This window comes from Trichechus manatus, unplaced genomic scaffold (genome assembly GCF_000243295.1).
Source record: "Trichechus manatus latirostris isolate Lorelei unplaced genomic scaffold, TriManLat1.0 scaffold00001, whole genome shotgun sequence".
Lineage (NCBI taxonomy): Eukaryota > Metazoa > Chordata > Mammalia > Sirenia > Trichechidae > Trichechus > Trichechus manatus.
In genome coordinates this window covers 20,601,506-20,614,637 of record NW_004443937.1, presented here as the reverse complement: position 1 = coordinate 20,614,637, position 13,132 = coordinate 20,601,506, and the positions used below count along the sequence as shown (strand labels likewise).

General features: G+C 38.3%; 1 protein-coding gene across 1 annotated transcript in view; it reads left to right on the top strand.

Annotated features, from left to right (window-relative positions):
• ULK4 (unc-51 like kinase 4) overlaps positions 1 to 13,132 on the top strand; it is a 601,253-nt gene that overhangs the window by 469,805 nt on the left and 118,316 nt on the right. Inside the window, exon 35 of the mRNA XM_023727809.1 lies at positions 7,434 to 7,619. Coding sequence (XP_023583577.1) covers positions 7,434 to 7,619 — 186 coding nt within the window. The remainder of the gene's footprint in view (positions 1 to 7,433; positions 7,620 to 13,132) is intronic.

The following is a 13,132-nucleotide window of genomic DNA, read 5'->3' as shown; positions in this document are numbered from 1 at the left end:
AATCTACAAGAAAATCCAACACCTCTACAACAAAAAGACAAAGAATCCTATTAAAAAATGGGCAAAGGAAATGAACAGACACTTCAACAAAGAAGACATTCAGCGGCCAACAGACGCATGAGGAAGCACTCGTTATCACTAGCCATTGGAGAAATGCCAATTAAAACGACAATGAGAGACTGTCTCAATCCAGCATTACTGGCATGAATCAAAAACACTGGAAATAACAAATGTTGGGGAGGCTGCAGGGAGTTCGGAACTCTTACACGCTGCTGGTGGGAATGCGAAATGACACAACCATTTTGGAAAATGATATGGCACTTCCTTAGAAAGCTAGAAATAGAAATACCATATGATCCAGCAATCCTATTTCTATAAATATGTCCTAGAGTAGTAAGAGTCGTTCCAGGAATAGACATATGCACACCCATGTTCACTGCAGCACTGTTCACAATAGCAGAAAGATGGAAACAACCTAGATGCCCATCAACAGATGAATGGATAAACAAACTATGGTACGTTCACACAATGGAGTATTGTGCAACGATAAAGAACAATGATGAATCTGTGAAGCATCTTATAACATGGATGAAACTGGAGGACATTATGCTGAGTGAAATAAGTCAATCACAAAAGGACAAATACTGTATGAGACCTCTAGTGTAAATACTCATGTAAAAGTTTACACACAAAAAGAAGCAATCTTTGTTGGTTACGAGGGATGGGAAGGGTGGGGGGAATACTAAATAAACAATAGATAAGTGGTAACTTTTGCTGAAGGGTAAGACAGTACACAATACTGGGGAAGGCAGCACATCTTGTACAAGGTGAGGTTATGGAAGCTCCATAGACACTTCCAAACTCCCTGAGGAACTGAATTGCTGGGTGGAGGGCTGTGGGGACCATGGTCTCGGGGGAACATCTAGCTCAGTTGGCATAATATTGTTTATAAAGAAAATGTTCTACATTGTACCTTGGTGAGTAGCGTCTGGAGTCTTAAAAGCCTGTGAGCAGCCGTCTAAGATACTCCAATGGTCTCACCCCTTTGGCAGCAAGGTAGAATGAAGACAAGATGCAAGGAAAAGATTAGTCCAAAGGACTAATGGACCACAACTATCATGGCCTCCACCAGACTAAGTCCAGTACAACTAGATGGTACCCGGCTACCACCACTGACTGCTCTGACCAGGATCACAACAGAGGGTCCTGGACAGAGCTGGAGAAAAATGTAGAACAAAATTCTAACTCACAAAAAAAGGCCAGACTCACTGGCCTGACAAAGACTGGAGAAACCCCAAGAGTATGGCCACCGGACACCCTTTTAGCTCAGTAATGAAGTCACTCCCAAAGTTTATCATTCGGTCAAAGGTGAGACAGCCTCATAAAACAAAACAAGACTAATGGGACACAACAGTCCAGGGACAAGGTCTAGAAGGCAGGAGGAGATAGGAAAGCTGGTAATAGGGAACCCAAGGGTGAGAACGGAGAGTGTTGACATGTCGTGAGGTTGTTAACCATTGTCATAAAACAATATGTGTACTGTTTAATGAGAAACTATTTGTTCTGTAAACCATCAAAAGTACAGTAAAAAAAAATAAAAAATATTACACTTTCTTTGGTTAATATATTTTACAAATTAAGAAGAAAAAAAAAGGCTTGTCTTTTCCCCCATTTGATGGATTCTGGCCGTTGTTGAAGATCAAGTGACTGTAGGTGGATGGATTTACATCTGGGTTCTTGATTCTGTTCCATTGGTCATTGTATCTGTCATTGTACCACTACTAGGCTGTTTTGACTACCATAGCTGTATAGTAGTTTCTAAGGTCAGGCAGTGCAAGCCTCATACTTTATTCTTTTTTTTCAATAGTGCTTTACTTATCTGGGGCTTCTTCCCATTCCATATAAAGTTAATGACTAGTTTTTCCATCTCTTTAAAGAATGCTGTTGGTATTTGGATCGGGATTGCATTGTATTTGTAGATTTCTTTGGGTAGAATTGACATTTTCACAGTGTTGAGTCTACCTATCTATAAGCATGGTATGTTTTTCCATTTATGTAGGTCTCATTTGAGTTCTTGCAGTAGTGTTTTGTAGTTCTCTTTATAAGTCTTTTATGTCCCTAGTTAGATTTATTCCTAAATATTTTCTTTTTTTAGAGGCTATTTTAAATGGTATTGCTTTCTTGATTTCCTTTTTGTAGTTCTCTTTATTGATGTATAGGAATCCAACTGATTTTTGTATGTTTATCTTGTATCCTGCTACTCTGATGAATCTATGAGTTCCAGTAGTTTTCTTGTGGAGTTCTTTGGGTTCTCTATGTATAGTATCGTATCATCCACAAATAGGGATAGTTTTACCTCTTAGTTACTTATTTGGATGTCTTTTATTTCTTTTTCTTGCCTTATTGCTCTAGCTAGGACTTTTAGCACAATGTTAAATAGGAATGGTGATAAGGGCGTCCTTGTCTTGTTCCTGTTCTCAGGAGGAATGTTTTCAGCCTCTCTCAGTTAAGAATGATGTTGGCTGTTGGTTTTGTATAGATGGCCTTTATTATGTTGAGGCAGGTTGTGATATTTTCAGTCGCTTCATATGTGTGCAAAAGCTGGACAGACAGTGAATAAGGAAGACCGGAGAAGAACTGATACATTTGAATTACGGTGTTGACAAAGAATGAATAAATTTGTCTTGAAAGAAGTGCAGCCAGAATGCTCCTTTGAAGCATGGATGGTGAAACTTCGTCTTGTGTGCTTTTAAAGTGTTATTAGGTAGGACCAGTCCCTGCAGAGAGACATCATGCTTAGTAAAGTAGAAGGTCAGTGAAAAGGAGGAAAACGCTCAGCGATTGACACCGTGGCTGCAACATTGATCTAAACATTTCTGGTAACTAAAATCAGATAAAGAATGTACAAAAAATAAAAACAATATCTCCAGCAATGTATGAAAATAATTACACACTGTGACCAAGTGCAGTTTATTCCAGATTTGCAAGGCTTGTTTAACCTTTGAAAACCAATTAATGTAATCCACCATATAAACAGGTTGATGAAGAAATATTATATTATACCCATTGACCCAGAAAAAAAGTTTGACAAAATCTAACACTCCTCATGAAAAAAAATTCTCATCAAACAATAATGTGAGAACTTCTTCAACTTGATGAAGAGCATCTACAAAATACCTATAACTAACATCATACTTAATGATGAAAAACTGAATGCCTCCCCCCTGAGAACAGGAACAAGGATGTCCACTCCCACAATTCTTATTCAAAATAATACTAGAAGTTCCAGCCAGTGCAGTAAAGCCAGAAAAAGAAATAAAAGACATGCAAATTGGAGAGGAAGAAATAAAACTATCCCTATTTATAAACATCATGATTGTCTTTGTAGAAAATATTGAGGAATCTACAAAATACTCCTAGAATTAACAAATGAGGTTAGCAAGGTTGCAGGATATAACATCAATAACCAAAAAAATCAGTTGCATTTCATATGCTAACATGAACATGTGGAAACTGAAGTTAAAAACACAATACTATTTACAGTCACTCAAGGAAAATAAAGCACTTAGGTATAAACATAGGAAAACACATACAGGCTCTATATTCTGAACATTATAAAATGCTAATGAAAGAAGACCTAAACAGACATACTGGGCTCATGAATTAGAAGACTCAACGTAGTAAAGATACCAGTTCTCCCCAAATAAATCTACAGGTTTAATGCAATTTCTATCAAAATCCCAGCAAGGATTTTTGTAGATAGATAAGCTTCTTCTAAAATGTACGTGGAATGACACAGGCGCTAGAATACTTAAAATAGTTTTTGAAAAAGAGGAGTAAAGTGGGAGGAATCACTCTACCTGGTGATAGGCTTTCTATGTAGCTAGTGTAATCAAGACAGTGTGTTTTTGTTGGAGGGATACACACCTAAATCAATGGAATGTAATAGGGAACCCAGAAATAGGCCTATACAAGTGACTTTTTACAGTGGTCGAAAGCAGTTCAATGGAGGGATGATAGCTTTTTCAAGAATAATTCTGAAGTAATTGAACATCCATGGGGGAGGGGGGAATAAAAGAACCTTGACCTCAACCTCATACTTTATACGAACATTAACATAAAATTAAGTGTAAAATGTAAAACTTTAAAACTTTTAGAAAAACATATTGGAGAAACTGTTTAGGACTGAAGGCTAGACAAAGAGCTCTTGGACTTGACACCAAAACCATAATCCCTAAAAAGTAAAATTGATAAACTGGACCTTGTCAAAATTAAATAATTTTCCCTGCAAAAGACTCTGTAAAGCGTGTGAAGAGACAAGCTACAAATTGGGAGAAAATACTTGCAAACCACATAACTGATAAAACAGTTGTACCTCGAATACATAAAGAACTCTCAAATATCAATAGTAAAGAAACAAACCATCCCATTATCAAATGAGCAAAAGATATGAACAGATGGAAAATGCTTATTATCAGTAGCCACTGGGAAATGCAAATTAAAACCACACGGAGATATCGTACCTATCAGAGCAGCTAAAATAAAAAATAGCGATAACACCAAGTGCTGGTGAGAATGTGAAGATACCGGATCTTTCATACATTGCTGGTAGGAATAGACCCTTCGAATACATACGAGAACAAATGTTTTCTCTTCCAGTTTGACAGTTTTTTAAAAAACTAAACATGAGCTTACCACGTTGTTTTTGTTGTTAGGGGCCGTCGAGTCAGTTCCAACTGATAGCGACACTATGTACAACAGAACATAGCTTACCATATGACCCAGCAATTGAACTATTGTGCATTTTTCCCAGAAAAATGAAAGCTTATATTCACACAAAAACCTGTACAAGTATGTTCATAGTAGTTTTATTTGGGATAGCCCCAAGTTGGAAACGACTCAGATTTTCTTCAATAGGTGAGTAGTTAAATTGTAGTATATCTATTCCAGGGAATACTATTCAGTAATAAAAAAGAAATGCATTATTCATACACACACAATTTGGATGGATCTTAGAAAAATCAAGCTGAGTGAAGAAAACCATACACTACGTATGATTCCATTTGTATAACTTAACTTGAAATGACGAAACGGTGGATAGATTGGTGGTTGCCAGGGTTTAGGGATGGGGGAAGGGGGAGCTGGTAGTTGGTATAAAAGGGATCCTTGTGATGGGATTGTTCTATATCTTGATGGCAATGGTTGTCACACAAATCTGCACATGTGATAAAATTGTATAGAACCCATGTGTGTACACACACACACACACACACACACGCACGCACGCACATACAGGGGTGCATGTAAAAGCAGTAAAATCTGAATAATAGTATTGTTAATTTTCTGGTTATGATATTGTACTATAGTTATGCAAGATGTTTCCAGTGGGGGGAAAGTAGGTGAAGTATTATCTCTGTATTATTTCTTAAAACTGCATACAAGTCTATACTTAATCTCAAAAGATTAATCCACATGCAAAGGAATGAAGTTGGGCCCCTACCTCACACCATATATAAAAATTAACTGAAAATGGATCAAAGACTTAAATATAAGAGCTAAAACTATACAATTCTTAGAAGAAATCATTAGGATAAATCTTTATAACCTTAGAGTAGGCGGTGCTTTCTTAGATATGACACCAAAAACACAAGCAACAAACTTCTTAAAAAAAAAAAAAAAAGAAAGATCAGACTTCATCAAATTAAAAAACTTGTAATTCAAAGGACACCATTAGAAACTGAGAAGATAACCCACAGACTGAATGGGAGAAAATTTTTTCAAATCATGTATCTAATAAGGGTCTTTTATCTAAAATATGTAACAAAGTCTTATAACTCAATCATAAAAAGAAAAATAGCCCATTTAAAAAATAGGTAAAGGATTTAAATAGACATTTCTCCAAGGAAGATACAAATGGCCAGGAAGCTTATGAAAAGATGCGCAACATCATTAGCCACCAGGGAAATGCAAATCAAAACCACAGTGAGATACCAGCGCACACCCACTAGGATGACTATAATCAAAAAGACAAATAATAACAAGTGTTGATGAGCATGTGGAGAAACGGGAACCCTCATGCATTCCTCAAAAGATTAAATGTAGAGTTGACCCAGCAATTCCATTCCTAGGTATATACAAGAGAAATGAAAACATATGTCCACACAAAAACTTTCACACAAATGTTCATAGCAAAAAGGTATAAATAACTTATCTAACTGATGAATGGATAAACAAAATTTGGTATAGCTGTGCAATGGGATATTATTTGTCAATAAAAAGAAATGAAGAACTGATACATACTACAACATGGATGAAGCTTCAAAACCTTATACTAAGAGAAAGAAGCCAGTCACAAAGAACCACATATTGTATGAGTTCACCTATCTGAAATGTCTAGAACAGGCAAATCCATAGAGACAGAAAGTAGATTATTGGGTGCCTAGCACTGGGGGCGGGGGGGATGGAGTTTCTTTTCAGGGTGATGAAAATGTTCTTAAATTGTGCAGTTGCACAACTCTGAATATGCTAAAAACCAACATTTGTGCTTTGAGTGAGTTGAATGGTATGTGAATTTTATCTCAATAAAGCTATTATAAATAAAATGAAACTTAAAAAAATAAAAATGTTGAAAAATGATTACTGTTTCATATTGTACTCTTCTAATACATGTAAGAACAATGCTTTCTCTTCCACCTGTTCAGTCAGTAGTGATTTTAGCACAGACAAGACCAAAGCATTCCTTAATGTCCTCTAGGAAGTGGATTTTTCCTAAGCAAGTTAATAGTACAAAGTTTCACAGCAAGATGAATGTAGTTAATATAACTGTCCCTTAATTGTACATATAAAAAATGTTGAAATAGCAAATGTTTATATATATCTCAGAATTAGAATGTAAGGGATATGCCTCTGAAAAATGAAACTTTTTTTATACCCATAAACACACTCACACACTTGTATGTATATATATTTATGTATGTATATGTTACATATGGAGCCCTGGCGGTTCAGTGGTTAAGAGCTCGGCTGCTAACCAATAGGTCAGCAATTTGAATCCACTAGCTGCTTCTTGGACACCCTGTGAGGCAGTTCAACTCTGTCCTATAGGGTCTCTGTGAGTTGGAATTGACTCGACGGCGACGGGTTTTACATTTCATATGCGCTTAACATATGTATTGGTCTTCTGCTAGTTACGTGCTGTTCTTTTCTACTTATTAAAGAAGGACCACATAGGACCTAATGCTGGTTTTGTGCTACTAGCCTAGTTTGAGTTATTGTATACAATTTGAAAAATTTGCATTTAAAAAAACATTCAATTAGTGAGACTTCGTACTCAGGCTAATGTTGCCACCATTAAGTCAGATATTACTGTATTTCTTGAGGAAGACTAATACCATTTCCGTGGAGCTTAAGTAGTCCTGTTTGTTTATTTTCAGCTTCTTAATGAGGATCCTGAAATTTTTGAGGTTTCATCCAAATGTCTGTCTATACTGGTTCAGCTATATGGAGGGGAAAACCCAGACAGCCTGTCTCCAGAGAATGCAGAAAGCTTTGCCAAATTACTTACATCGAAGAAGGACCCCAAGGAGCAGAAGCTTCTGTTGAGGATTCTTAGAAGAATGGTGAGTCCAAACAGAAACCAGGGATGGGCTGGGGGTTTCGGTGGTAGCCAAGTGAACAAGGAGCAGTGGTTTCCTTTGGCTTAATTTTAAACTTCCGGAAAAGTTACCTTTCCTCATAGGCACCTATTGTTAACATTTAACAATCTTCTATCTGCATATATGGATTTTTTCTAAGCTATTGAAAGTAAGTTAGATATTATGCCTCCTTACCTCTTAATACGCGTCTGTTTCCTAAGAAAAAAGTATATTCTCTTATATTCTACAGTACAGTTATCACAATCAGGATATTTAACACTGGTACAATTCTTTTAATAATCTACTGTCTGTATTCCAGTTCTGTCAACTGTCTCAATAACATTTTTGTAGCTTTCTTTTCCGATACAGAATCCAGTTCAGGATCTGTATTGCCTTTATTTAGTAGACAAATCTCTTTAATCTGGGATAGTTCTGCAAGCCTTGCTTTGCCGTCCATGACATTTTGAAGAATATAGACGAGACATTTCACAGAGTTGTCCTCAATTTGGGTCTGTTGGATGTTTTTGCATGATTAGATTGAGGAATACCACAAAAGTGATATTGTGTCTTTTTTCAGTGCAACACGTCTGGAGGTTCATGATGTCTATTTGCCCCTTACTGGTGAACTTTAGTTTGATCATGGTTTCATCATTGCATAGTTATTATTTTTAATTTGGTAATGGCTGTAAAATGGAGATTCTTCTGACTCCCAATGTTGTTTCTATAATTGTTAGTCATCATCCTACTATAAGAAAAAATTTTCCCTCCTGCTTCATTTTTTTTTTTTTTTCTGTTTCTATTTATTATAAGAATCAACTCATGGATTCTTCTTTTGTTCAGTGGGTTATAATCCACTACTGTCTCAGATTTGGCCAGTGGAAATCCCTTCTGGATATCTGCTGTGTCTTTTTAACATGCCCCATCGTTTTTCTTTCTTTTCTTTGAGCACTTTCCATCATAATGTGGTATTTCAGGCTCATCTTGTACCGTTCCCTCCTCCAGCTGTGGAATCAGCCATTTCTCCAAGGAACCCTGGGACCTTTTAGTGAGATATTTAGAAAGCAAGATGCAGAAATGTTCTGGGTTGAAATTAGGATAACTGTTTGTCTGCTTAACAAGAAAAACAGCCTGGTCAGACCCAAGAGTCAAAATATACTAGCCCCTACTATCTCCTTGAGAATTCCCCAGAAAATCACTCTAACCCCTTGATGTCTCTAATTTAGCTCTTCAAGAATGCCAGTAATGTTTGCATCTGTGGTAAGTGCTTTGAAACCTTTAGAAAGCCTTCTGATGTATCCCTGGGCCAGTCAATATCAGGTTCAAGCTATGCAAAACAACACCCAACTAGGATCCTGGGCCCAGTCTTGAGCTACCTTAATTCAGTCCCTCCAAAATTTCCATTTTTTGACTGAATTTTGATCTAGAAGGCACTCGAGATATTCATTTCTTCATTCATGAAAGAATAAGTGATTGAGTATTACTGTGCAAAGCACTGCATTGGGGATACTGAAACGGTAAGATGTGATCTTCCTGCTCCCTGCCCTGAAGGATCTTACGTTCTAACTGGAGAGAGAGATACAGAGACAAGCAGCTTTAGACAAAGCAGAATGCCATCATGCTGCAGGGGAGGAGCCTGCAAAGCTCCACAGGAACAGTCTGTCTTGGGGCAAAGGTGGAGAGGAGATGATGTTTGAGCTGAGTATAGAAGGGTGTTGGTTGTCCACGCATGGAGCAAGAAGAAGTGCATCCTGAGCAAAGGGCCAGGTCAAGAAACCTAAGAAATAGGCTGGGAAAGGTCAAGGGGTATCAAACACGGGCTTCAGTAGCATTTGGAGTTTGAACACTATTGTTGGAATTAGGAAAATTCTGGTCTCTGAAACAAAAGGCAGTGATAGTAGTGTTTCAATTGAATTCTAGTTACCTTTACTGTGAAACAAATCTTTATCATAGTACCTTTCATGTAATAGGTATTTAATAAGTATCTACTGAATTGAATAAGAAATGTCTATAAAATCTGTGCTTTTGTTACTGGCAACTATTCGTTTTTGGTCATCATAGGTGGTTAGGTCAGACTGAGAGGGACCTTTAAAAATATTTATTTAGTCCACAGTCCGATGCTGCTTTAGTCTCCCCATAGTATCTACCAAGTTTCTGTGGAATGGATGAGATTGGATATGAAGGTGGAAAGAGGAAGGGGACTTGAGAGATACAGGGAACATGAGCTAAGATTTCTTGCGACTGTAAGGAGTCCAGCCTCTCAGACTCATCTTACTGGGCCAGAGGAGTCAGAATTGATAGAGCAGCAAGGGCCGGTGTAGGTTTATTATCTGGTGTCAGTAATTGGATTAAGGAGGCCAGATAAACACAGGGAGCCCTGGTGGCACAGTGGTTGAGAGCTACAGGTGCTAACCAAAAGATCAGTAGATCGTATCCACCAGACACTCCTTGGAAACCCTATGGGGCAATTCTACTCTGTCCTATAGGGTTGCTATGAGTCAGAATCAACTCGATGGCAACGGGTTTGGGTTTGTGTGTTTTGTTTTGTTTTTATAAACCTAGCCTTCTGGTTGTACGACGCTGAGGAGGGAAAGACAGGCTTCTGGGGGACCTACCTGAAAGCATATTTGTTACATGCATACTCCCCTGGGGGCACATCTAAAAAGAGGAGGGCCCTAAGCTAGTGGGGCCATCTCTTTTGAAGCCCCGATGGAGGAGTGCCCTCCTCTCCACAAAGCTAAGCTAGCCTGGATGGATTCGGGGAGGGCAACCCTGAAATATACTTTGCCCTTTGTTTATAAGGCCAGGTAACAAGCATGTTAGTAAACTGTGGTTATTAGAGAGCTATCTTTGGGGAATAATGCGGCGTATCCCTCCCGGTGAATCATACGAAAGGCCCTGTACTCTTGGAATTTCTGTTTAAAGTCCTGGTCTTATGACAGTAACTTTAACTTCTAAAACCACAATGTTCACTAACAAAGAAATAAGATGTTTAATTTCTGCTAATGGCATTGGGATATGTTTTGCCCCTAGGGTGTTCTTCCTTATTATAGTCTGTATTTAGAACATCCAGAGAATGTTAGGAAACCTGAGGATTTAATTATCTGTTGTAATTTACCAGGAAGTTGGGAGATTTTCTAATTATACCTTGTGCTCTAGCTTTAAAAATGTGATGGAAATCCTTGAGTATATCCCAAGTTTATCTATCCCTCAAACTTGATATCAGTGGGAGTTTTCCCAGGGTAATGACTATAGATGAGCTACTTGTCTCTTAATTAAAATCAGCTTAATTCAACACTCAAAATATTGACAACACATGAACCATCATAGACTTGTTCTGTGCCTAAAATTGGCTTAAACGTATACTGTTGACTACTGTTTGAAAACAGAAGCAATCCATGGGAGGGTGTTGATAATATACTGATGTTACTAACTCCGTCACCCTCACGCCCATTCACCTGATGCAGGGGTGCAATTTGGGGTGGCTTTTTGTAGATGATTAATATTAAAGATTAATTAAAAACATCCATCCCTTAGAGAACCTTTCCTCTATGGCTTTCAGAAAATCTTGCTGTGTCCTTTTCCTTCCAATTTTTTTTATAGGTCCACTGATCCTTTTCATCCCATCATGAGAACGGACATGTTCTGGACTAAAAATGAGTAAACATAACATTTCTTCATGTACAGAGTCTTCATAGCTTTAAAGAGACCAAATGAAAACAGGAATTCTGCAGCCATCCCCCCTCCCCCCATTTTAGGACCAATTTGAGTTGTAGAATTTAGAATCAGAGGAGATCTAATTTCTATTCGAAACGTAAAGAAATATTCCTTGACGTGTAACAAAAGGCAACACGATGCCTCTCTCTCTCTCTCCTGGCTGCTTTTTCTCATGGTAAGACCTGATCTTGACTTGTTGTCCTACAAAAAAAAAGGAGAGGGGGGATTGGTGTGAATCCAATGAAATTTTTAAGAGAAACACTATGTACCCAAACAAGTAAAAAGTAAATGTACTTAAGTTTTGTAGTTACACCTGTTTGTAGTTACACCCAGATAAAGATTGTCTGCCAGTGATTGTTAAAGGATTTGCAAACTCTTTGAATCATTTTGTGGTATTATTCCAACAAAGAAAAGAACTATCTGGCCTCGAATTTTTACTTAATTCGCTGAGGAAACATTCTTGATATTTTGAGCAAGACAAACCAGGAGGCAAATGGCTAGTGTAATAGAGGCGTTGGTAAGCAGCTCCTCTCAGGACCCAGCTGGCTGTGTTGCTGTCAGTGAAACAACACTGCTCCTCCGGAAACCTTGAGTAAGTATGTAGATCACTACCACAGGTTACCTGAGGATGTGCATGTGACAGAGAAAGCACTCTTAACATTCACGTTGAACCTTCTCATTCACCCCCGCGTTTTCTGCATACATCAGCTCCCTCCTCCTTCCACACATGCAGGCTCCTCATGACTAGCCTGGTTCCTTTACCTTTCTCTTCCTCAGTCTGATCTTTGCAGCCCTGGGGAAGCATAATTTTCCTCCTCTTCTGAATTCTTTTCTCAACAGAATTAGCTTCCCCTGCCCCCTTCCTGAAATTCTGCCAAGCAAAATTCATCTCCTACCTTCTCTAAAAAGCTTCTCTCTTCTTTCAAGGTCCTGTTGCCGTTGATAATACTTTCATTCAACTTTTTATTGTCAAGTTTCAAAACCCCAAAATAAAGAATAGTACAATGAACACTTGTATAGTCACAAACTGTTATTTTACCATATTCTCTCTTTCTGTACCCCCTTCTCTATCTCTCTCTCTCCCTTTTTCTAAATCATGTAAAAGTAAGGACATCATGACACTTGGCCCCTAAATACTTCAGCGTATACTCATAAGAATAAGGGCATTCTCCTAGCTAACCACAATACCATTACCATACCTGTGATAGTTAATACTGTGTGTCAACTTGGCTAGGCCCTGATTTCTAGTATTGTGTAATTGTCTTCCATTTTATATGTTGTAAATCCTGAGCCTCTGTATGTTAATGAGACAGGATTAGTGTGGGGTGTACCTTGAGTCACACCCTTACTAAAGGAGGTGACTCAAGTCACACCCTACTCAAGTAACCACCTTACTCAAGTATCTGATGTAAAGAGAGTTTCCTTGAGGGTGTGCCCTACATCAAATACATATGGACGTTCTGGCAAAGCTTGCCCTTACACTGGATCCTGTATCTAGCTCATCATCATCTGACCTCTGATTCTTGGGACTTGCGCTAGCAGCCTTTTTTCTGACTGACCTGCCAATTCTGGAATTCACCAGCTTCTGTAGCCCTGTGAGCCAGTAGCCTGCCCTCTGAAACTGCCAGTTTTGGTATTCACCAGCTTCAACAGCCCCATGAGTCAACAGCCTGTCATCTGACCTGCCAATTGTGGATTCATCAGCCCCTGCAACATCGTGGGTCAGGAGAAACCTCCAGCCTGATGCTGGACCCACGAATTTGGGACTTGCCAGCCTCTACAAC